Below are 27,761 nucleotides of genomic sequence, written 5' to 3'. Positions count from 1 at the left end.
CCCATTCTGACCCACTGTACAAAGGTATGTTTTCAAAAATGGAAAGTAACAAAAAATTGTCTGAAAGTTGGTTCCTGGCAGAACTATAATCGATTTTAAAATTTGCCAAACAACATAAAAATCTTTTATAAACACAGCAATTATAAGTCAGTAACTTAGTTAGTAGTCTCAAATGAATTAAAGGATTTAAAGAAGAATAAGCTGAGGTTTTTAAAATTACATATTCGTTTCTACACTAATCTAGGAAATGGATCTGGTTATACTCAGAAAAAAATGAACTTCCAAAGAAGGCTTGTCATGAGAGAGTTGTCTTTTATATTTGATTCTAAATTCACTACTTCTAAAGTTATTATCAAGAAGTAATTTTAATGTTTTTTTAGAAGTTATTTGTAAGTGAAACTGTATTATAGAATACAACTAATTTCTCTTAAACATATTGTCTCAAAACAAGAGAGTAATGTTTAGTCGGGCATGTCCGACAATATGTTCCCCATACACCAGTGAGTATGTTAAAAATGTGGATTATATTTTGATAATCAAGCATTTATAACATGGTCACACAGACGGAAGTAAATAAAACTAGGACATGGACGTGTTCTAGGATAGTAACTATTTAATTTTATTCTTGATGAATGACCCAAAACATGCGAATTGGAGCCAACAGGTGGTAAGATATTAATGGAAATAAAGGTTAAAAATTTCAAGTGTTTACTCTCTAGAATACTATGGGACATCAATGTGACGATTCACCCGAAAGATATAAATTTGATGATGAGATGGGTAAAATATCTACTTTCGGAAGTTCAATAAAACGAAAACAACTTCTAAGATTGTAATCTCTAGATTACTTAGATACAGTAAAGAGACGATTGCCTCCGGTCTCGCTTACAAAGGGGACACTTAAGTGACGACTGTCGTCATTTTCGATTACAAAGGGTACATTCGTTACGAATGTTAACTAAGTATTAGTGGAAATTACTGTATTTTTCGTATGCATTGTCGAACTGCTACTTTTGAAATGGTGATTCATTTCAAAGTACTTCGATTTTCGCTGGGAACTTTTTTAATTTGTTTAATATAAAATTAAAAAATAATCATTAATTATTTTGCATTTATTATAATAATGTTTAAGTGAATTATAATCCAAAAATTTATTTCAACATTAAATTTTAACAATTATTTCACAAATATATTTACTGATTTCTTTCACACATATACTTCATTTAATTACTCGTGTATTTATCTTTACATTAACCCACACGAATGCAAGCTCCACTTCTGGTTCTTAGAAATTCTAATAAAAATTGTATTATTAAAATCTTTAAAGTGAATTTTTCCACAGCATTAGCCTTTCTCCAACTTACCATATTTATTTTTACAAGTTTCCAATTCTAATTTACATACATTAGTAAACTCTGCTACGGTTCCATTTTTGAAAATTACACAATAAGGATCATAATCCTCGGTACAAATATCACCACATGTATAGTGATCAAGTGGTTTAGCACTGATAAAATATAAACTTAAAAGGATCAAACCAAAAGAAACGCAAATTTTCACAAATAGATTCATGATTATGTATATTTGAAATGACTTTTTGCTAATAAAAAGTTGTGGGAATTGTTACAGAGTTTTATATATGGAATAAGATTAGAGGTTTAAAACAGACGTCAATTTCTATTTACGTATTAGGTAAAAAATTCTTTTGTCATTTTTAATAAAAGATCAATATAGAAATTAATTATTTGTTTAAGTATTACGAATTTAGTTAGTTGTTGTTGATAGAAATTAAAGAATCAGTAATGTAAAAGAATTGCCCTTGAATGTAATTCTTCTAAATCTTCATATCAAATGACATGATATAGAAATAAGAACTATTTTGATTATAGTGAATGAAGTTAAGCAAGCTTTTCCCGAAAAGCTCCTATAAATTATAAAGGTTGTGGACTCTTTTTAAATATGTACAAAAAGAATCGAGTACAAAGAGTAAATGACTCAATGAGGCCTATCGAGTAGTTCATTAACTACTACATCGTTTATTGATTTGACTAATTAATGCATTGATTAGTCTATTTATAAATATATGGACTATAAATGGACTTATCTATTGACTAGTCTAAGGACTAGTTATGTTGTAATTCTTTGACTAATCTACACCAAAAATATATTCCGTAAATCCTTAATTGAATTAGTCCCGAACGGTGTCATTTTGCGATGGGTACAAAATAATTGAATCAAGTAAGGATATCTTAGGTATCTAGTTAGTTTGAATGGAGGATGTATATATAAAATCCGAAAAAAGAATCCACTACCTCCGATCTACCAGTCAGAACACTAAACACTAATCTACCGGAGGTCACCTTTAACTAAGAATCTAATTAATTTAAGCCTTTTATGGGTAAAAGTGTTTACTCTAGTGATTTGTTTTTATTGACCAAAATAAGTACGACTCATTTGACAAGTTCCAGAAATAGTATATCTCTTAATCTACTAACTAGTTGAACTACGTTGGGCCCATTTTATATAATATCAAAATGGCGAAACTATGCTACATTTCGTTTTAAAATTATGCTCTCTTGGTACCAAATTGACACCAAAGTGTTTATAATATTCCAATAACATCCATTGTTAAAATATGTACAAATAGTTGTCAAATAATATTGCTAACACTTTGGCAAAAGCTGGCACGAATATTAGAAATATACAAGTTTTGTGGTGTTCCATAACTTGCAATAAAAAAGCAGATCACTGAAAAATGCCTCTCAATCGCTCGCAATAAATGGTCGCATGGGCATACGTATATATTGATACAGAGCGCTGTGGCCTCAAATGGAACTACACAGGTCCAAGTATCTTATATTAGGCTGATATCGATTGTTACTGGACATTGTATATTTGGTAAGCATGCTAGAAGCATTAGTCTTCCGTTTAATGACTTGTGTAGGAGTTGTCAAATCTATCCTAATTGTCAAATAATAAATTGGAACGTCTTTTGGTTTTCATAAATTTGTCAGAAGTTTGCGAAGCCAAAATTACACAAAGTTTAATCGAAATGACAACAATGTGTTGTCAAAATGACAACGATGGTTGTAAAAATTATAACTGCGTGTTATCGAAATTGAATACACATCGCTTGTCTTAATGCTAACAAATGCGCAAACCTCACTTTTGCCAATAGATTGTATCAATTTCGGTACCTGCGTTTACATGACAACATGTTGTCAAAATGACAACGGTGTTTGTAAATATATTAACTGCGTGTTATTAAAATTGAAAACACATTGTTTGTCGAAATAATAACAAATGTGGAAAGCTCACTTTTAACAATGTATTGTATCAATTTCGGTATTTTTCTAATTGAGTTTTTCCCTGCTTAGGTACAAAGAAATGTACAATAGATTCCGCATAGACGAATATAACATTCTAACTGGTTATAAACCTTATTCACTTTTTGTAAAGTGTAAAACGTGAAGTATGTAAATATAAATGTGATAAAATTTAAATATAACAACGGTTTATAATGTATTTATTTTTAAAATGTTTGTTTTAATTAATAATAATCGTTTGGCAGTTGGTGTATTATTACACATACACACAAGTAATAATTTAATAAAATGATACCTACTTATCATATTTTACACAATTAGGATGTTCACTTGTTGTTGATTTATAAAAAATTTATAAAAGTTAAAAAAATCATAAAAAATTTGTTCTATAACACTTAGATAAATTATTATGCAAAAGAAATTATAAAGTTGTAAATTCAGAAATAATTAATAGAATTAATAAAATTAAACACAAATGTTTTTGATAAAATTTTTATATTTTATAATTAGCAAAAATATTGCTATTAAACAATAATACTGAATACCCTAAATGATAAAAATAAACAAACAATAACATTTGTTTGTTTAAAAAAAGCAACAAAAAACACGTACATATTAAACTTGTTTTATATATATATTTATTAAAATTATTTAAAAATTCTAACAAAACAATATTTATAAAAAAAAATTCCCCCTATTTTATGAGAAATTATATAAAACAAATAAAAAGAAAAAAATGTATAAGTTATTTTTATATCATCTATAAAATGACTTTAGCAAAATGAAATAGGTTTTAGTAGTTAAAGCGAATCATTAACAGACAGACTGAAATATTGAAATTAATAAATAAATTAAAATGTTTTATTTAAAATTAACTATAACTCTGTTTTTAATCATCTACCTCATCAATCCCTCCTTAAGTAAGAACTACGATGAGGAAATAAACTGTTCTATACAACGAAAGTGTTCAACTAAAGAAGATATTGTCTGGGCATCGGATAATAAACAGTGTTATTTATATAGAAACCCTTGTATATTTGCTAATGAAATGTGTATGAGAAAAGCTAAAAATAAAGAAGGTATGGATTATAATTTGTGGATTTTGTTTAAGAAATATAAAAATTTTATTGTGTTTTATTTTTTTCAGAATACAAGGTCGTTACGGAAGAAGAATGCAAGAAATATTGTCAAGAGATGTGTACCGAAGAATATGCTCCAGTTTGTGGGGAATACGATAATGCCTATAAGACATTCTCCAATGAATGTGATTTTTATAGACACAGTTGTCAGAAGAAAGAATGTAAGTTAATTTTTAGTTATTACAATGAAATGACTTTAAAGAATATATTCAAAATGTTTTCATTAAATATTGGATGTTTTCAACGTTTTTCATACCCTACACCATTAAGTGGGGTTGGTACTGATGTGTGTTACACCCAAAAATATTGGTCCTACACCCACCTTAAAGTATACAAATCGGCTCCGAATCTGAGTCTATTTAGCTACGTCCATCTGTCCGTCCGTCTGTGTGTTTTATAAAAACTTGTGCGCACGCTACAGGTCGCATTTTTCATTATAATAGAAAGTGATTCTGAGGCGATTGTTATACTATAAGGTGGGTATAGGACCAAAATATTTACATGTTACACTTTGGATAATTGTTGCATAAAACATAGATTTTTTCGACGAGTTTTCTATTTTTGATCTTTTCGACGAGTTTTTATTAAAAACATTAAAATGTTTTCTTAAAGACACAAACTTTTAAAAAAAAACTTTTCCACAAGTATATTTCGACAAGTTTTCTGTAGAAAAATATTTGTTCTATTTTTATAAGAAAAACTATTCGTCGTTTTTCGACGAGTTTAATAAGTTTAATTTTCGACTAGAATTTTTGACAAAAGACCAGTTTTTATAGAAAATTGTTTGAAGAAGAAAATTGACAAAAATTTCTATAGATACATGATGATAAAATTTTCTAAAGATAACAAAAGTTATCGATAGCATTATCGTATAATGTTTTCTATAGAAAGCTATTTGATAAATTTTATTATAGATATATTTTCTTTAAAAATCTGTTCTTATATAAAAAGCATATTTATTTTTGTATAAAAATCGATAAAGTTTTCTATGGAAAACAGGTTAGTGGAGTATACAACTTTGAGACTAAATCTTCTTAAAAAAAATCTTCTTAAAAAAATTTTTCATAAAATTTTTCGACAATTGCTTAAAATTATTTTATAGATTTACAATAAAATATTTTTTGAAAATTTTGATTTTTTGAAATGATTTTTTTTGCTAAAATGCTTATAGGAAACTTTCGAAAAGATTTTAGATTTTTCTTACAGAAAACGTTTTTACATTTCTTAAATTTCTATGACTTTTTAACTTTTGTAATATATATTATTAATTTTAAAAATATATATTTTAGCATACATTTTCTTACATGTCGGTGAGTGTGATCAAGCAGTAGCTGCCTAAACTTTTTAAACCAATCAATTCCTATATTAAGTATTATTGCATTTTCAAGAAAATTTTGTGATAAAAATAAAAATCAATATAACGAACAAATTATTAAAAAAAAAAAACAATTATAATTTGAAATGAATGATTGTAAAAATTATTACTAAAAAATTACTGTTATAAATGTAAAGCGTATGTAAACAATATCATCAGGTAAAAAGAAATATATAAGATATTGTTCATAAAAAACACACGAATTTTACTTACAAAATAATTGAACAAAAAGCAATTAAGTAAATACCTGAAAAGAAAAAATAATATTATTAATTAAAAATACTTTAAAACAGGTAATAAAATGTGGGTTATCAATATAAGTACAATGACCTTTAAATAAGCAATGTTTAAGAATACAAATTTTATAATAATGCCAGCTCTACTATAAATATAGGAAGTTTTATAAAAAATATTCATTAATATTCAAAATGTTGCTGAAATCAATATTTGTAATAATATTTATGACAATTTCCATGTCTTTCTCTCAACGTTGTCCCGACATGTGTATGACTTTATATCGTCCTGTCTGTGGAATTGCAACAAGTTTAAGAATACAGTGTACCTTTAGTAATTCCTGTGGATTAGGTGTAAGAAGTTGCCAAAGACCACGAGAAGGTAAATAGTTTTGTAATATATATTGATCATTGAATTTTATTGATTTTTAATTGTATTCATATTTAAGGTTGGAGATTGTTCCATGAGGGAATTTGTCGCTTTAATTCCGCAGAGTGCAGAGAATTATTAATAATTTAAATGGAATGGATAATGTAATGAATAAAAAATAATAATTTTAAGTGTCATTATTAAATATTGGATTGATTACAAAAATGAAAGGGGAAACATGAAAAAGACGGATAGATAGAGAGATATATAGATATATAGATAGATATATATATATATATAGATAGATAGATAGACAGATAGATAGATAGATAGATAGATAGATAGATAGATAGATAAATAGATAGATAGATAGATAGATAGATAGATAGATAGATAGATAGATAGATAGATAGATAGATAGATAGATAGATAGATAGATAGATAGATAGATAGATAGATAGATAGAGACAGACAGACAGACACATAAATAAACATACTGAAAGATGGGCACTCCTAAATGCGCTATCAGACAGAAAGATGGGCACTCCCAAATGCGATATCTATGAGGAGTTAAAAAATATATTATTAAATTTAAAAGGAATGGCAAATATCTGTAACCTTCTGCCTTGGAAACACGTATTAGGAAAGAGATTTTAATTTCAATCCAACTAAGAAAGCAGTATTTTCCTATTTGCAACCTGTTAAGTTTATTTTTAAGAACAATTATTTGTGGTTATATTGTATTAATTATAAGAAAAGAAATGGTTTAATTTTTCAATCACGTTTCCTTAATTTCTAATCTTTATAAATGTGACACTTATTTAAATAACAATTACAATTGGCACGCGATACAAAAATCCCCCATATATTTTGTTATGAAAAAAAAACCAAGCTGTAAATAAATAAATTAATTATTTAATTCTAATATTTTTATAATTCAAACATTAAAGGCTACAACAACAAAACCAAGTCACTGTCACACGAACAACGTGTTTTAAAACTACTCGTACATAAATGTAAAATTTCATGGCTCAGTGCATTGATTTAAGCAAAAAAAAAAAAATACAATATATTAAACGAAAATTGTTTAAAACTAATTTACGTTGTATCCAACAATCTCTGTGGATTAATCCCCATATTCATGAATGCTTAATACAGTTTTTGATGGTTTATTTGAGGGTTTTTGTATGGAAAATGTGCGTAATAAAACTAAAATAAGCGATTAATATTGTTTTGAATACGAGATGATTTTAAAGCTAATAATTGTTCATTAAATTTGTACAAAAATTATAATTTTCGCTTATATAAAGACAGTTACTAGGTACGTAATTACATAGCACCCTCACTTACAAATAGTGAGTTAGGTAAGTGCTTACTTTGATCTCCTGCAAAGGAGTAAGTAGTTTTTTTAAATTGTCTATTAGGATACGTCCACTGCGATTAAAGTTCAGACAAAGTTAGGAATCAATATGTCCAGGCCAAAAAGATATTACTTACAGAAAAGTACTTACCAACGTTTCTAATCAAAATTGGAAAATTATTATTTGTATCAAATAAAAAAAATATTTTTTTTTAAACTATAGATCTTATGTTTGTTGGGTTATTATAATTAAACATTTTCATGTTATTAATATGAATACAAATGTATGTACATTGTATATATGTGTAATTTTATATAATACTTAGTTAAACTAAGCAACTACATAATATAGTAATTGTTGTATAAATGTCACGTGAGTTTACATTTTCGGGGAAAAAAATAATTTAATTAATGTAAGCTGTAGACAGGAATTTTTTAATTACTAACCTGTAGATTTTTTTCATATAAATATATAGTAAATTTTATATCTACCGTCAAAAATAAGGGGGGATTGTCATTTTGCTAATGACAATCCACTTTGTTAAAAAGTTGTTGAACTAACAGAAAGCCAGAAAATCTTTAACTGCCATTGTAAATTCAAATATCTGGAAATTATCTTTTCTCCAGACTTTCAAGTTTATCTACTCTTTTGCTGATGACAGCAGTATCTGCCATTTCTATACATTCAAATATAGGCCATAAATAGAGTTTGGGTGCAATGAGGCGCAATATAAATGAATAGCTTAATCACGACTTGATAAAAATTTCTGAAATGGACATTTTTAAACTGTTGAAAGAAGCATGCAAGTGTCTCGGTTTTTTTAAACAGTGTATGGCATACTTCACTCCATCTAATCTTCTCACTATTTACACCACTTATATCCGACCGAAAATAGAATACAACTCCCATGTATGGGCCGGAGCTTCGAAGTCTATTTTGGAGCTACTCGACCGCGTATAAGAGAGGGGAAAGGTACTTATAGTTGATAGTAGGGTATCCAACTCTATTGATTCACTGGAGCACCGTCGCAATGTGGGTTGTATTTTACTGTTCTATCGATACTATACAAAATTCCTGCAAAAGTATTCCCCGCCACGTTCGATATCAAAAGGTTTAAATCAAATGTCATAAACACTACTCCCTCTAGCCTCCCTCCCACAACATATTTTCCTAGTTCCAGCACAATACTGCATGAGTAGAGGTCATCCAAGAAAAAAAAACAAGAATACCTTCTAAGATTATCCATTTACACCGAGGACTTTCTAAGAATTTTTCATATTTTTTTATATAAAAGAGAACACTACAAGGCTGATAATAATCGACCTTTAATGGACCGAATGTAAGTACTGCTTACCTCTTTTTGGTAAGACTCTTGTATTTTTTTCTAGCAAATAAAACTCAATATTCTATAAGTTTTATATATTTAAATATTACATTATTCTTTTAAATATACAGTAAAGTACATATAATCTATTAAATTTCAAACAATATTAACAAGAAAATATCATTAAAATACCTGAATTTATTATTTGATTTATAATCGTATTAACATGAAAAGAATTTGCCATAGTTTTTGGAACTCGTACAACTTCTTTTAAAAAAATCAAAAAACTATATTTTGAACAACAATAGAAACCAATGACAAAAGGAAAAAACACAACACCACCAAAACCACAATTGGTATTTTATTTAGCTTTTATGGTTTTGGTACTTTACAAAGTAAACTTAAATAAAAAACCGAAAGTGTATAAAAATAGTTATCGAAGCAAACTAATACAATATTATAGTACAATTAAAGAACCAAGACTACCTTGCCGATAGGCCATAAAGAAGAAATACTAAATAAATACGAAAAAAAATTAACAAAAAAAATATAAAGCAAAGCGAAACAAAATAAATACATAATGTCTAATTGACACAAATACTTCACAATTTCCAAAAGAAATAAAAATCTTATTTTAAAAATAGGTGAACAAATTTAATTAAAATAGTTTGTTATTTTATTTTAAAGAAAGAATATAAAAGAAAAAATATAAAACAATTAAAAAAGTATTGTGATTTCACTGTGTTTAATTTTAGTTAGGATTTCATACGTAAATGGTGTAATACTGTAGCTAGTATTTGATGCTGCTGCTATTTGCTGCTGTTGATTTTAGCTGCTGGTTGTTTAATTTTTTGATTTTTTTAAAGAATATTTAAAAAATAATAGTACTAACATTTAATTAAGATGAAATTGTGAAATAACCTTCGGTTCTATTGTGCAGATTTTCAAAAACACCACAACAAAAGTTGGCAGCGATTAAAAACAAAACGAACTTTATTTTCAATTAATAATTCTAGTATTGATACCCCTACAGAGATTAAGATACAGGGATAGATACATAGATAGAAAGATAGGTAGATAGATAGATAGATAGATAGATAGATAGATAGATAGATAGATAGATAGATAGATAGATAGATAGATAGATAGATAGATAGATAGATAGATAGATAGATAGATAGATAGATAAATAGATAGATAGATAGATAGATAGATAGATAGATAGATAGATAGATAGATAGATAGATAGATAGATAGATAGATAGATAAAATGTTTCTTTCTTTCTTCAACACAAACACATTACAAAAGTGTAGGGTGTCATAAAATTTTTAACATTACACATAAGAAATAACAAAATACAGCTCAACTGGATTAACCAAATGCGTTCACTTTTTTCTAACATTTTAACAAAAATGTTTAAAGTTATTTTTTTTTGTTTCATGTGATTTTATATTATTATGTGTATAATTGTTTTTTTGACACCTAAAATACTTAACGTTGATTTTTATTTTTTTTTGGCGCAGACAATTGATAAAAGTTTAATTATAACGGAATTTTACCAAATAACAAAATCAATTTAATTTAAACTGATTAATTGTTCAACAATTCAAATAATAATAATAAAAAAGTTAATTGGATTAAGTCGATATTATTTGGAAATATTATTAAAACCTTTAAAATATAAAATAAAATCATTTGAATTATTAACTATAAAATAATATTTTCTTTATTAAGATTAACAGTCAATCAATCAATTAAAATTTTCTGCTACTTTAACATTAAACGAAAACATTTTTCAATTTTCAACACATTTTATTTAGATAAATTTAACATTTTATGAATAAATAAATTTCAAATAAATTTTATTTAAACAAAACTCAACGAAAATTCTAATGAACACTTATGAGTTTGTTTAATATTTTATGTTGAAAATTTAGTTGGTCTTTAGTCGGGGGCAAATAAACAAAATAAATCTGACAATTAAATACAAATAGAAATCTGTTTGTGCTCTAATGCAAGGTAATTTTATTTTTTTTTCTCAAATAAAAATTAGCAGTAAAACTATAAAATATGCTTTAGTAATGTGTTGTAAATTGAAGTAATTTCCTGATTTGCAAGTAAATGCTGCTAAAATGTACTAAAAACAAAAGACTTAAGATCAAAACTTGATATCGTAAAACAAATGTAAATGACTTAAATCTATTAAGATTATTAGATTTATATGCAACTGCAAATAAAATAACATAATTATTATAGTTTTTTTCTATTTAATTGGTAAGTATATTGAGTTATTTGTTTAAATATTAATAATTATTAATAACCATTATGTAAACACGGATATGGCGTGATTTTGTTTTAATTTCTTCAGTTCAATTTGTAGTATTTTTGTGGTTTTGATAAATGTTTAACATTTCGAGGAACAACTTGGAGCTGTTGTATTTTATGTATTTGAAAAGTAAATTTGACATGCAAAAGTTTGGCTTCGTTTTGTTTTTGCAGTAATTTTTAAGGTTTGTTACTTAAACAAGCGTCTTGCATTTGATATGGATATTCAATTGCTGTTATTTTATATTATGTCATTAGATTTTTTTGCATGTTAGCTGTCACAGAAATTATATTAACATTTACCATCATGATTAAAAAAAATTAGTTGAGATGCCTTTATTAAGACATTAAAAAGTTTTTTTTTTTTGTAGAAAAATGAACTTTAGTTTATTTTCAATTATTTTGCAAATAATTGAACATGCTCTTTGATATATAGTTAAAGCAGGATTTTTTTAATTAAAACAAGTAATATTTCTATATTCGGCTGTGCCGAATCTTATATACCCTTCACCAAGTATGTTTTAAAAAACAGTTTTTATACATACACACAACATACACACAAACAAATATAAACTGTAGCAGAAAGAAATATAAACCATTGTACTGTAATACCACCGTCAAACTGTATAACCACCCTCAAGCATATATAAGCTGTATTACCAACATATTACTGCTCTATCCTTGTTCTTGTTATACCCTTCACTTTCGTGAGAACAGAACAGCATCCAAACATACAAAAAAATATACAGTTGAATAAAACCAAATACATCTTCACACGCACATGTACAACTTTATCCAATTCACAGTGTTGTTGTTGCTTTTTTAACGAAGCATGAAAAAAATGTGACTTTTTTGATGAAATTTTCAGAGGTTGTCTCATATTTTTGCTCATATCTCCGTTATTTATAGACCGAATTTGCTGATTTTAAATAGCGATCTTCTCGAAAGCATGTCTAACCGAATTATTGAAGATCGGATGTTATTGAAATCTTATAAAAACTTTTTTAAAAGTCTTCGTTCCTCTGTGTACTGCTTAGTAATAGTTTTATGCAGTTCCCAAGTATTTTAAAGTGAAGCTTGTTTTTCGTATGAGTTAGTCGCAATATACGTAAGTTTTGTTTACTTGCAGCCAAGCAACATGTCTGTACAATACCCTGTTATTCCCAGCAAAAATAGGACTTTCGAAAAAGCGAAAATGAAGTAAAATTTATTCCATGGAAGTACTGAAAAATACCTAAATTATTATTTTAAAGCAGGCTTGTCATAGGAGGGATGATCTTTTTATTTGATTCCAAATTCACTCTATCCGAAGTCATTCTCAGGAATGTTATTCTTTTAAAAGTACTTCTACTACTTTATTTTTGCTTGGATATTATGGCTTTTTGTCAAAAGCACTTCAACAGATTTTAGAAGTACATGTCCCCATTTCGAGCCTATGATTCTAACATTTAACGCCCAATATGTATCTAATAGAATCTAAGCTCTATGTTGTATTTAAATTTTAAATCCGAATAAGGAATAACAAATATGTGCTGTCGGTCACTGACTTTCGTCTGGTTGGATTGGCTCATATTAAGGTCTTTACCAGCCCTTCTATATGACTATTTTCAATCCTTGCTTTTTTATTCAACAGTAATCAAATTTCCTTATTAATCACAATTCCAGCAATCAAGTTCATTATTTTAATTCAATTTGTTCACTATAATATAAAATTATTAAAATAAAATCTGAAAACATTTTTCTCAAAAATGTAAAACAAAAAATCTTTAAATCTTTTTGCAACTCTTAGAAACCGTAGAGTCCTGTGTGTATCTACTCAGACTTGCTTCTTTTGAAGAGATTTCTTGCCTTGTTCTCATCAGGATTTGTCCTGTTACATTATTCCAAAAAGTTCTTATGGTTTCCTTCTTTTTTAAAGCTATTACATTCACCTTCCATTGGCTACTACTATCATTACTCTACATTACCTCTGAGAGGGTATTTAGTTAAAACTTTAAAACATACAATGCAATACGCTCTTAGATTTAACTTTATCACCAGATATCGCCTTAATTGTCTTTCGCAATATTCCTAAAACATCAATATATTAAAATAAAATCTGAAAAGATCTTTCTCAAGAATATGGAAAAACTCTACAAATATTTTCATCATAATACCCTTTTTTGCAACTCTTAGAAATCATATACCCTGGGAAACACACTTAACAAACTAATATAAATATTATTTAACCGCTAAAATTACTCTATAGTAAGTATTACCGCATTACGCATTTACGAAATTCTTAAATGTTTGCCACTATTTAATCTAGTTTTAATGTGTTGTGGCTTGGCTGATTTTACAACGAGTTTGTTTCCTAAATCTTTTGTTTTGCTTGAAATTATGCGTATGCGTATTCGACAACCAAAAATTATTGTTGTTTCACAATTAATTAAATATTTCTTTTCTTTTTGTTGCGTTTAATGTTCATATGCAAAAACATGCTCACACACACACACATTAATTACACTATTTTACTTCTAACAATGATTTAGTCATAAATTTAATTAAATAATGTTCATATACTTGTGTTAATTGTATGTAATAGTTTTTATTGTGATTTCTATGATTTTTAATTAAAGTTTTTTTAAGTTGCTCTACATTTTGTTGTAGTTGTTGTTGAAATAAATGAAAAAAAACTAAACTATTTTAAAGTTGTTTGTTTTTTAAGCCTCTTGTAATATGATCAACATGTAGTTGTAGTAAAATTAAAAAAATCTTGCACAACATTTATTTTTGTTAGTTGTTGTTGTTTTTTTTTCTTTACTATTTGCATGCTAAATGTAATAATTGTCAATGGTAAGAGATTATGTATTAAAACCACAATTATATATATAGTGGTACATAGTGCATATTTATATCTCAACATGTTTACGACTCTAAATTTAGTAAAACTATAACTATACAATACTCTGAATTAAATAGAATTTAAAACCAACTACATATATGTTATGTGGAGTAAATTTACCACGTTTAAATTTTCAATTTTTTATTTAAAGAATTATGTTGAGTCAAACTTGTGCTGTGAAATTAGAATTTCTAAAGTTATATTAAAAAAATTATATTTAAATTAGTTTTTTGTAGAGAAATCCAGTGCAGATTAAGTTAGGATGATAGGATGATAGGAAGATACACAGTACATCAAGTCCGATGAAATACACCTAGGCTTCTATCGGCCTTGGTTGTAACTTCGACGAATGCCTGACAGTGGCAAAGAAAGTTCTCCACAATTTCACTTCTCCACATGCTTAACATTCGTCGGAATCCGCATGTCCAATTTTGTATATGTATTCCCTGTGTGTATCTTCTCAGAATACGAACAATCATACTAACCTCATACTTGCTCATTTTGAAGAAATTTTTTGCCTTGTTCTACCCATAGAATCGTGGTTCTACATCCCGTTACAATATTCCAAATAGTTTTTATGGTTTCCTTCTTTTCTTTAAAGCTATTACATTCGCATTCCATTGGCTACTACTACCCTTACTCTACCTTACCTCTGAGAGAGTATTCAGTTAAAACTTTTATACAATCCAATAATCTCTTAGATTTGACTTTATCACCAGATATTGCCCTAACTGTCTTTTCCAATACTACTTGGACTTTTGTCTGAATGTTTGCGTTGTAGTTACGGTACTATATTTCAGTTTTTGGGTTTTCAATATAGAATCCTATGGGTCAGCGTTTTCAATATTCCGACATATTGTGTGTCTGGTATGCGATCAGGTACATCCGATGAGTTTTTCCTATATGCATTGATGACGTGTCCTATAACCGCTTTTAACCAACTAGGCTCTAAGAGCCTTCTCATGCCTTAAATATGTTTCAATAGGTGGAATATCTAACGAAATTTCCAGAGCCTAAGTTGACGTAGTACCATTTATACCTAGTACGCAAAACTTCCTGTAATACTTTGATCATATACTCTTTGTCCAAAAAAGTACATATCGCCCAGCACCGATGTGCATTGTTGATCATATCCTTCATGGCATGTTTCCATTTTAATTTCAAGTCTAAGACCTACACCTAAGTAGTACACTCTGTCTGTCACCGGTATCTTCTTGCTTAGGAAACAGGGTTCAGTATATTTCGGAATATTATTGTGTTAATATTATGTGGTTAATATTAATCCCTCTCGGTTGAGCCCAACTCAAGATCGTATTCAAATTCCTCTCAGATCTTCTACACGAATAATTTGGATTATTTACCCTAGGAAGTATTACGACATTCCCCGTCTTCGCCGGCTTAACATTATTGTGTCTCGGTTGAGCCCAGCTCAATACCGTATTCAGAGTCTCCTCAGCTCTTCTGCGTAACTAATTTGGATTATTTTCCCTAAGAATTATTGCAATGTTATCAGCATAGCACAGAGTTCCAAGTCTTTTTTGGCTTGTAACCTTAAGAGATCGTGGTAACCCAGAGTAAAGGCGACAAATTACCATCTGCGAAAAATCTTTCTCCTGATAGTTATAACGCTAATATTTCATTTCTTAGCATACAGTTGATCCAATCAAAATAAAAATGTGTATATGAGTTGGATAGGAGTAACAGTGTGCATGTGCTGACCTTTTTATATAGCATCGTGATGGTTTAACTTTGTAGTATAAAGCAGCTAATGCCACTGTATATTTTAGGAAACAAAAGTGTGGTTATGTGAGAATATTTGAAACATAGTTGAAGATAGAAGTCACCATCTATCGAAATAAATTTCTTTGAATAAAGAAAATTTTGAAAATTCCCATTTAACTGTAAGCAGTCCTTATATTCAACAAATTTAAATACAACAAAAACTCTTTAAAAAAATGCGTGTGTGAATGAAAAACTCCAAAAAAAATCAAACAGCTATAACTATAAATAAGAAACTTCAATGCAAACGTTTAATGTGTGTTTTTTTTATATTTATAACTTCTAATGCTTATTTACCCAAGTACTAGAGGTTAAAATACAAATGACTGTTTTTTTCTCTTTCTTCTCTATCTCTTCTGTTGTTTTTATTATTTTCAGTTTGTCAATTTATAGACAACAACTTGAATTGTTGTTGACCTGCTGTTTTGGTTGGCAACATGCGTAGCTGTTAGAGTGCAGCTTGCATTCAACTTGCAGCTTTTGATTTTTTTCCATTATCGTTGAAACTCATATTCAAAAACACTTTAAGAGGCAACCGACAACCGCTCTTTACTGGTTCTTGTGTCTGGGTTTAAAACAATTTTCGTTTTCTGTTTACGTTTTATTTATTTTTCTTGGCTTGGTTTTTATTTAAAGTGTCTAAGCTTGGGTCTAGACATTTGATTTAACAGCAAGTGTAGTGTTTAGTTGGATGTTGGAAAAAAAAAAACAAACTTAACTTTGCTTTTCAAAGTGACGTCATTAATGTTGAAACGAGTTTTTTTTTCTAATTCTTTGAGTTGAGCGTTTATAGCGAGTTATTTGGTTGAGTGCATTTGATAGTTTAAAGAGTAAGATATTTGATGTATATATGAATATAATTTTCAAAATAAATAGAGATGATAATGTATAAAAACAAACTTTTTTATAATTTTCTACTTTTCAAATAGTACATTACCAACAAAACCTTGATAATGACATGTATTTACATAAACACTTACTTTTTAATGACTACTACTTATGTTTTGCATTACTTTTAAGTATCCTTATAATAGCTTACATATAATCACTATATTGCCTGATGCACATTTTACCGTATCGAGCAACAAGGAAAGAAAATTTATTTTTGTATAAGATACAATTATTGGACGCACGATAAAAACAAGTATGAATGTATAGTCGGGCATAGCCGACCATATGAAACCCTACACCAGTCAGTATGTTTAAAGTTAGGATTATTAAAATAAACAGCATTTGATTGTATTTTAACTTTATTGCGGAATATTTTTACTTATTGTTGGCAAAAAAGAGATTTTTTACAAGGGGGTTAAAAGGGGAGTAGGGGAATTCTCGGCTACTTCAAAGTTATTTATGTAGAATTTAAAAGTGTTATTAGTGTTCATAAGAGAATTTTGACCTTCAAGTCACTTTCTGAGGGGGATGAGGCCTGATCATTAAAAAAATCGGTAGTATCATTTAAAATTCTATAAAACTAAGTTTTTTTTGAAATACTTAATAGATCTTTTAACTTAATTATAAGCCCAAAGGCCCTATTTGGAGGGTACGGTTATATTGGGGATAGGCAAAATAATGGACCGATTTTAACCATTTTCAATAGGCTACGTCCTTGGTCGAAAAGAAAAGAGTGTGTGCCAAATTTCATGCAATTATCTTGAAAATTGCGACCTGTACTTTGCGCACAAGTTTTACATGGACAGCCAGATAACCAGACGGACATATATTAATAGACTCAAAAACCGATTCTAAGCCGATACTTTACGAATATATTTGTATGTTACAAACATCAACATAAACCCAATATACCCTTCCCACTGAAGTGCTGTTATTAAGCTGCTGCTTTTAGGAGCAAGACGGCGGTCTAACGAACAAGAAAGCCGGCTGGGTATTCTGCGTGCGCAAAGGTTTTGTGGTAAGTAGTTGCCTCCTTTGTCATCAACATGTCATGAGTCCCACTGAATTCTCCATAACATCACTTGACATATCTTTGAAATAACGCTGTTGTTGGCCTTTTGAAACGCTTCAACTGCTCAAAGGCAACTTTTTATCATAAAATGTTGTATATCATCTTAAAGTTCATTCTGTTATCTACAAAATATAGGCCCAACATCTGACGTATCTTCCTTGTTTATTGAGATAACTTCAACCTATATTTGTGTTTGTTATTTATAAACAATATTTACAAAACATAATAACTTCCCACTATAGCAGTTAAGGTTGAAAATCTTAAGTTTACTATATTTACTAAAGATATCATAACGAATGTTAAGCCTTCGAATGGCATATAGTTGTCTTAGCGCTGTTATAGAACCTCGAAAAGGGCCAAAGGGCATTTTCTCAACTTTCCCAGATGTGATAAAGGTTCATATAGATATGTTTAACTTGGTCTCAGGGTTTTGACAATTTTCAAATTTTATCAGCCTTGAAACCAATTGAATATTATGTATTTACTTTTAAAATTAATCCAAGTTTAAATTACTAAACTCCTCGATATAAAATTGAATTCCTAAAGCTTTTTGAAAATTCAAAACCAGACTTTTATTATAACATTTATTATTGTATATAATAGTTTGCCACATAACTAACATATCAAATAATTTGAAAGTAAAATTGAACAACTTATAACAAAATTTATGTATCAAATAAAAATACTCAATTTAAACAAAACTCAACTTAACAAAACACTCAAAACAGAAAGATCAACATCATTGCTGCACTGGCAAACGACTACAGCATCTTATCATTAAAGAGCTTTCATACTGAGCAAGCAAATCAAAGTAAACTTAACAAAAAAAGTAGAAAACAAAAACCAACAATAACAAAGCGTTAACGTTAACGCTAAAGGCGACAATGACAACAAACAGAGGCACTGTTAACAACTTTTGTTGTATTTTTGTGTGGTGGGTAAAAAAACAACAACAACAAAACGTTGACAGCGGCGGGCTTGAACCACTAAACGTTTGTTTTGCTGTCTGCACAAGTGAGCGTGTTGTATTTTTTCCTTACAGTTTTTTTCGAATTTTGGTTTTTCTTTGGCAGCAATTGGCCAAAGTAATCAGTTAATTGTGGGACATACAACGTTAAGGTTGTAGAACGCGGATAAAGAATTACGGTTGAAAATTGGTGAATTAAAAAGAAACACTAAATTACTTGAGGAATATGGATTTAAATTTAAAATAAAGAAATTAAAGTGTATAAAAAAGAAAAAATATATAAATTTAAAATGCGTGTAAGCATGACATAAAATTTACCAAAATACATAAAAAAAGAGTGAAACAATAAAATTATAAAAAAAAGAAAACAAAATTGACATTCATGATGAATGAATGATTTTTCTTAATAAATTATAAAACAGCAACAAAAGAATCATAAATTTGTATTTTCACATTTCTTGCAAACAGCCAGGGAAAGTGTTACAAATCATTGTTAATATTTATGTTGTTTTGTTGTCATTTGTCTTAAAGAAAGTTCAAATTCTAAATAAAATAAATAACAAAAAAAAAATTAATTAACAAAAAAACCAAAAAAAGAAGAGGGGCTAATAAAAATATAATTAATATATATTTTTTTTAATAATAAAAGTGTAACAAAACAAAAGACTTAAGACACAAACTTGTTATAAGAATAATAGAAAAAAAATTAAATTAATTTAATTCAACCAAACAGTGCTAATTAATAACATTATATTTTGTTATAAAATACAAAAATAAATCAAATTTAAAACAAATTATTTTAAACAGTTATAAATCTTAACAAACATTAATTTTACTTTCCTGCCATAAGTGGATTATATTTTGTTGTTGCTGTTTATTTCCTTTTACAATTTTTATTGCGGCAACAAAAAGCTGCAACTGACAACAAGTATCGTTTGGTTTTTTTTAAAGAAGTCATTAACAAAGAATTGCCATTTGTTTAATATAACGTAACAATATGATTTTAAGGTAAGTTGACTGCCTGACTTCCATTTTTTTATTTTTGAGGAATGTCTTTAAAATGTATTTGTTTGTTATTTTGTTAAGTTTATAATAACTATTTAGTTTTAGTTTTTTTTTTCTAATTTAATTTTTAAAAGTTTTCTTGTATTTTTGTGACATTTTTACCATGTTGCTGTCAACTTTTTTTGATCATTAGCAGCGTTTTTAAAATGGTAACAATTAAAATTCTTGTTTGTAGTTGACAACAAATAAATGAGTGGAAAAAAGTGGGGAAAATAAACTAAAAACATTAAACGTTTTAATAGTTTTTAAGACACTTCCTTTTTCTAAAGCAAATAGATTTTTTGGAAGTTGTATTCTTGGAAAAAAATACAAGTCTCAGGGGAGATTGGTATTTTTAAGCGTATCTGTCCATCTGGGCATTTGATGTTTAGAAAAAATAAAAAAAATATTTTATTGGAATTATTCGCAAAAAAAAAAACTCTTAGAAAATTTTCCGAAAATTTTGTTTTAAATGTTAAACGGCAAAAAATTCAATGAAACATTTTGATTCATATATGAAAATCAACCACATGAAGCTCCAATTTGAATTGAGATATGTGTAGAAAAATCATTTTATTTATTACAAAAACGTCGATATATATAAGTCATTGAAAAGTATGTTAATACGTAAGTGGTTACAAATACAAGTCAATACCAAGTTTTTGCTGTGTCATTAGTAGCGGCAGTTTCCATAAAAATAATGTAGACATTAATAAGGACATTCTTTTAGAGAAACCTGAATTTTCATACAAACAGATTTGTATATAAAGGCTTTGATGTGGCATCAAATAGCAAGTCATTAGCAAGTTTTTGCTGTGTCATTTGCAAAAAATTATGTTTATTTTATAAACATCAATAAGGACATCTTTTTAGCGAAGCCTGCAACAACAATGATTTCTTTACAATTTTTTTAACAAGATTATTTAATTGTTATCGATATTAGTCGCTTTTGTTAAATAATATGTTTTGAGAAATATAATTTTTTAAATTTTGAAATTTAAAACTAAACTCCATAATCTTTACAAATTTTCATTAATTAACATTAATATCCTTTTTCATCGAAAAACATTTTTTTTTGGATTAACCTATATATCCCAGCAGATAATATTCTTGATTTGGAAGCAATAAATTCCTCAATTGCATCTTTAAGTTATTGCCAAAAAAAATTTTTGGAAGTCATATATTCAGCAATTGTTGTTTGTGGTGTACAAACCAACAGCTCTAAAATCATCTTATTTTTTTATATTTCTAATTTTTAAACATTGTGAAATATAAACATTTTGGATTCCTTAAGCAGAGCCTCTGCTCCAGGAAGCCCATACAAAAATCATGTAATCTTTCATAGCAAGTGTAAGCAGTAGTAATTGCTCTTTGCCTTACAAATCTGCTTCTAAGGAGGTACCAGTTTTTGCTAGGATTTAAAACAGAGAATTATACCACTCCAATATAAAACTTTAGAAATATCTGGTGTAAAATTTTGGAAACTTTTCCTTAAAGTTATTGCAACCCTCGGAAATAGAGAAGCTACAAATTCTTTGGGCTTGTAGCCATTACAAACAAAAGAAGACAATTAATTCAATTTTCACAATATTATAAATCTCTTATCACTGTAACTAGTCGCCAGCATGTGTTGTTTTGCTCTGGTTATTGATTTCGTCCTTCTACTTCATTGATACTCAACGTAGAAAGACAATGTCGTTTAACGGTTGACATCTCAACAGATTCCACTGGGTGATGAGTTTAGTTCATAGAATAGTGCGTAGACTAGTTCTTAAACTTGTATGAAGGTTAGTTTATAGGCCATTATACATAAATTAAGAAATTGACTCACAAACAATTAATTAATAATTTATACTTAGATATACTATTAGAAGCAGCTCCTGAAATACTTTAAAAAGTACGGAATACTTGATCAACTATTTATTGTAAAAGTAGTGTTAACTAAACGAGAATTATATGAGGGGATGCGAAAGAATGTGTTTTTGAAACGAACAAATTTTTATTTATCTTAATTATGTCGTTGTTTGAAACCTATGTGTACAATTTTGATTAAATTTTTATTGATTCAATTACTTCTTTAATTGATTGAAAAATTTCTTCTGCCCTATTTTTCTATTTTAGTTGTTTTTTAATATTTTGTTTTGAATTTTTGTGCAAGAATTATATATAATTCTTAAATGGTCTATAAATTTTTCGGCATATAATATTTATGTTTATTGATAATATATGAAATACTTTTTGTTTAATTGTGACAATAAAGTGATAGTTTTTGAAGGCATTGTTAAAGGTCTAGTATTTTTTTAACGTTGTGTTTAATCGATAAATTATTTGATTGTTTTAATCACCTTCTTAATTGATTTTTAAAAAAATTCTCTACCAAATAGTTTAATTCATTTCATTAAAAAATTAATAAAAAATCAATTCTATATTTATTAAATATTGATTTTATACAATTAATAAATTAATCAATTTTAAATCTTGTGTCAATTTTTGACAATAATTGTTTTTACTTTTTTTTACAAATTTGGTAATCATTTTGCAAAACTTGCTTGATACAGTTATTTTGATAATTGAAACATTGAGACAAATAAACTCAAATTTGTTATAAATATTTCTCTTTTGTCAGCTACAAGAAGGGGTGTGTTGTGTTTTTTTATATGTTATTTAACCCGGAAAATCTTAACTAACAGATATTATTTCACAATTGCCAAAAGAATCCATAAATTAAATTTCATTTTATATTTTCAACATTATCTATGGCAAAAATATCAAATGTTTTCCCTTTTACAGACATCATTATGTTGATATTTGTAAATGAATAAAAGAAAAATAAAAAAAGAGCAAAAAAAATGTATATAGAAATAAAACAATTCAATGCAATTTGTATTTAGACCAAACCCAAAAAAACCATTGTATGTATATCAATTTTAATATCACACATTTGAAATAAATGTAAAACCAATAGCACAGATACATGTATACACCTACATATATTGGCTAACACATACTAACAGATATACAGATACTAACATATATATTTGTTTAAAATACAACCTATTAAAAGCGCATTCAACCTGAATTTTAAATGACAATATGAATATTTTTAATCAACAAACACTATACCCTGTAGTTCGGGTTGGATGTCTTAAAATGGATAATTTTTAAATTATGTTTGAGGGTATTGTAGATAAAAGAGTTTTAAAATAAACAGCTTTTAGATTATTTAATGATAAAAAGAAAACCCTGACTTTCTTTCTACACATTACATATGTAACAACATTTGTAATTAGTGAAGAGAGCCATTTAGAACAGCAGGGTAATTTTGTATATTTATAGTATTATTTACACAAAAACTAGAATTTCATAACACACATACTAAATAAATTGTAGAAATAACAAATAAAATATAGAAATAGAAAAAAAACACATAACAACAAAACAAATGATATACACGGAAAAATAAGCACATTGTCATAATAGTAAAACAACAACAACAACTACAAATGAGAACCCACCGAAAAAAGGCATTACATGATTTGATTTGAGTAGAGTAGAGTATAGAGTATATAGTAGAGTAAGGTATAAAGTGTAAAAGAAGAAGTATTGTTTGGATTGTGTAGAATACCTGTAGAAGTAAATAAAAGTATGTGTGTCACTTGACATGGTATTTATTTATTTGAATGTATATATGTAAATATGTATTTAATTCACAACAACAAAAATTAAAGAAAAAGAAAAAAATAAACAATTTTAAGAGCTGAGCATTAAAAAAAAACAACAACAAATATAGAATACAAATATTTACTCACAATATGTCGAGAGTAAAAAAAAGGCCAATGAAGAATTTCAAATAATTATGCTAATTAAATACACATAACGGTATAAAAGGCATGTGCAGAACAGATATTTAAAAGGATTAAATTAATGAAGATTTTCATTGATCAGATTTTTAAACGTATAAACGGCGTATTACTACTACTATCCCATATAGAAGGTGTCCTTTTCATATCAGCTGCACATAGAGGAAAAAACGGGTAGAGAAGTACCGATATTGATACAATCCGTAGTGACCTTACCACGTTTGTAAGTATTTATATAAATCCAATCCAATCAACCCATCGACAACCCATCGTTGTCATTTCGGTTAAGTGCATTTTTAATATTATTGTTTTTAATTAGACAACTATCCGTTGATAGGAGGATGTATAGTACATCAAATCCGAAGAAATACACCTAGGAAGTTATCGGTCCTATTGTGCTCTCGACAATGGATTTTAATGAAAAGTTATAAATACTTTGGTGTCGATTTGGTTTCAAGCGTGTTTAATTTTAAAAAGTATTTTTTTCTCTGTGTATAGTATGATGTTGTATGTTGTTCCTGTTTCTGCTCTGAATGTTTTCGTCTTTGGGCGCATGTGCCAAGCTTCATCCTATCCCAGCAAAAAATAATTGATGTCATACTTTACAAACGACATTTTAATCACATCTAAAAATGCGATTGTATATTTTTCGCTTTTATAAACCAAATATTTCCTTACAAATGAAAACACAGTTAAAAGTGAGGAAAGAGATGAGAAAAGTCACTACAAATAACATATTCGAAGTACCTACATAAAACTTTGGTGAAAAACCAATGAAATTAACATAAGCATATCATTGAACGAATTCGGTTTATTTTTGACATCCAAATATCGGATTTTTATTGCATCTATGAATAAGATTGGATGTAGTTCATAGTTGTCAAAAATGAACAACATCCCTCCAATGACACGCTAATGTAAAATTCATAGGTTTTATACCAAAATTGGAAGTACTTCAAGTATGTTATTTGTGGTGAAAATTCTACTTCTTTTTCCTCATTTTTTTTGGGATTATCTTGAAAATATACCTTGCGCACAAGCTTTATGTGGACAGCCAGATGGACAGACTTTCTAAGCTGGTTGGTATATACTCAGCAAAAATTTAAAATGCTTAAACAGTAACATTTTAAGTCATTATTTTGACGCGTTTATGTCATTGAAGGCAATTACTTACAAGTACAATCGCTTACAAGTGAAAAAATTTATATAGCTTCTACATCTTCACGAAGAAGTTTACTTACGGATTAGAAAGTATGTATAAAACATATTTGTTCAATTCACAATCAGTGTTGTACGGTTGTATCGTAGTATGTCGTATTTTTTATTATTGATTTGTTTTTGTTTTAAAAAATTTTATTTGAAAAATTTGTATGACATACAATGATACGACATCGATTGGGAATTTGACAATTATTAATAAGAAATTACTAGAATACTACTATGTAATCAAGACGATAAGCAGAAGTCGTACATTACTACATCTTAAGCAAAGCATACACGATACAACCGATGAGACAATGTGAAAAGGTTGTTTACGAAATTGCACAGTGTGTAGGGTTGCTTTAAGAAGTTGTATATTGGTTGTACGAAAGATCAAAATGTTTTAATATTTTTTCAAGTTCTACAACCGTATCGCAACTTAAAAATGCTTGTCTTATAACATTATTCTATTTTACTCTTAATTTTGTGGTGACCGCAGACCAAGTGTGTGTAAAAAGTTGTTTAAAAGTTCGCATCGTGTATTCCTTGCATTAGAGATTTTTAGTCAGAATTGCTTAAATAGACTATAAAAAAGCAAAGTCTTCTTATTGCCGGTAAGTCCTTTGATATTTTGTTTCAAAGATTCATACCCAGCAAAAAATTTCATTGCGTATTCATTTTAATATTTCTAACTTTAATATTAATAATTTCATACCACAAACGCTTATGAGTAATTAGAAAAATTAGTCGTTGTAAATCTCATGAAAAATCGTATACAGCTTCGTTAGCTACACAGCGAAAAGGACGATTTAACACATTATTAATAAGTCCTTATTAGACTACTTCCTTGTAAGCCAGGCGATATGAAGTAGTCATTGAAAAGTAAGTAATTGATTATAAGGTAAGTAAGTAATCAATTGAAAGTCATTAACTAGTTTTTGGCTGAGCATGTAAAAAATTTTGGAGGAAATTTCGAAGAACACTTCTCTGGTCTATAAAACCATTGCGAATTCATTCATTTAATAAACTGATGCTTTGAAAAAGCAAAATTTAATAATTGAATAGAATGATTTTCAAAAACGTAAGTAATTTAACATAAAGATTTGTTTTACAACCAAATACAGCTAATGATTTAAAGATTTCGTATCTGTTATTGTAAGAATGGTAGTTAGTTTAAAAATTAGCATCATTAGAGGTTTTATTTATTTTATCATATGGAATTAATGTATATAAAAAATTCCGGTTTATTTTTCTTTAATTACTTTATTTAAAAAAACTTTTAACATCTTTATCATTTTCAAATTAAATTGCATTTATTTATATATTTACATATACAGCTTAAAATCCAACATCATTCAATTGCTTATAAGCTCCTTTTAATTGACTACTAGTGTCAACCTTAACACTTACAGTAGTTAAATTTAAGCTTTTTATAAATTACATAAACCTTTTATTTTCTCACATTATTAATCATCTTAAATAAGTATCTATTGAAAATCTTCTTTAATTACTATAAGGAAGTATTATAATATTCTTAATACTATTCAAATAAGTTTCTTAATAATTCTTTACTCATTTGTTTTTTTTTCACACAATAAATATACTTAAAGTGTTGAAAAAAAAAACATATTCCAGTTATTTTTAAATAAATTATAATGCGGGCTCAAAGTTAAAAAAAGCATTTATATGAAAAATGTAAATTCATAGAAAATAAATCATTTTAAAATAAGTGTTTAGTTTGCATTTGCAATGCCAACTACATAAATTGTTACATTCTAAAATAAATTTTAAACTTTAATCTTAACTTTAGTAAGTAAATAAATGTTTTAAAGTTATTAAGTGTAATCGGTCATCGGCGATTTTGTTAAGCTTTATAGCTTAAAGTCTTCTTGAAAAAGGTGTTAAATTTGATTTTCTTTGAAGTTCTTGGGGAAACGATAATAGAGGTAATTTAAGTTTTTATGAATTTTGAATTACTTAATTAATTGTATTAATTGTAACCACTTACTTATCAACATACTTTCCAACGACTACTACATATCGTTCTGATTACATATAAGTACTTTAATAACGTCTTCTTAATAAATACTTTCTAATTCATTAGACATGGTCTGCGTGACTATATTTACTTTGACTAATTTTTCTAATTACTTGTAAGCCATTGTGAGAAGTGCTTACCTCTATGACATTACAACTATATAAGTAATATGTAGATTTAAATTTCCCAGCAGAATCTTGGTAATGACTTACAATTATAACCACTTACCTATTAACATACTTTTCGATAATTGTTTGATAACGTTCTGATTATATAAATGTACTTTTATTACGACTTATTTATAATGTACTGGCCAAGGATTTCTATGCAAATGCGTTTTTGTAGACACTAATTCAAAATAACTTTTAACTAGTTTTCTTTTCGAATCAAAGAATTTGCTACAAAATGGCATCGATTTGTTGTTGTTGCATATTTTTACATATTTTCTTATAAATGCATAAATTGCATATATTTAGCATATTTCCAAAATATTTATAGCATATTTTGCATATTTTTTAATTTTTCTAAAACAATACAATTGTGTTTTCTGTATTACACATTTTTACATCAAA

General features: G+C 27.6%; 2 protein-coding genes across 2 annotated transcripts in view; both read left to right on the top strand.

The window, feature by feature from the left end:
- The first annotated feature begins 4,136 nt into the window (after positions 1-4,136).
- LOC111681303 (U-Kazal-Dg21.2-like) lies at positions 4,137-6,648 on the top strand. The gene is made up of 4 exons (XM_023443050.2): positions 4,137-4,405; positions 4,474-4,626; positions 5,755-6,455; positions 6,523-6,648. The coding sequence occupies exons 1-3, from the start codon at positions 4,183-4,185 to the stop codon at positions 5,802-5,804; spliced, it is 426 nt and encodes a 141-aa protein (XP_023298818.1). The 5' UTR covers positions 4,137-4,182; the 3' UTR covers positions 5,805-6,455; positions 6,523-6,648.
- Positions 6,649-19,171: 12,523 nt separating this feature from the next.
- LOC111681298 (peroxidase) overlaps positions 19,172-27,761 on the top strand; it is a 76,875-nt gene continuing 68,285 nt past the window's right edge. Inside the window, exon 1 of the mRNA XM_023443046.2 lies at positions 19,172-20,055. Coding sequence (XP_023298814.1) covers positions 20,045-20,055 — 11 coding nt within the window. The 5' untranslated portion in view covers positions 19,172-20,044. The remainder of the gene's footprint in view (positions 20,056-27,761) is intronic.

The sequence above is a fragment of the Lucilia cuprina genome, chromosome 4 (assembly GCF_022045245.1).
Source record: "Lucilia cuprina isolate Lc7/37 chromosome 4, ASM2204524v1, whole genome shotgun sequence".
Lineage (NCBI taxonomy): Eukaryota > Metazoa > Arthropoda > Insecta > Diptera > Calliphoridae > Lucilia > Lucilia cuprina.
Note: the sequence above shows the minus strand (reverse complement) of the source record. Positions and strands in the feature narration are given on the sequence as shown.

Bases quoted from the DNA above. Each gene is read 5' to 3' on its own strand.
- LOC111681303 (XM_023443050.2), top strand. From the start codon at position 4,183: ATGTTTTATTTAAAATTAACTATAACTCTGTTTTTAATCATCTACCTC. The intron at 4,406-4,473 runs GTATGGATTATA...TATTTTTTTCAG, and splicing joins AAAAGCTAAAAATAAAGAAG to AATACAAGGTCGTTACGGAA. The intron at 4,627-5,754 runs GTAAGTTAATTT...TATATATTTTAG, and splicing joins CAGTTGTCAGAAGAAAGAAT to CATACATTTTCTTACATGTC.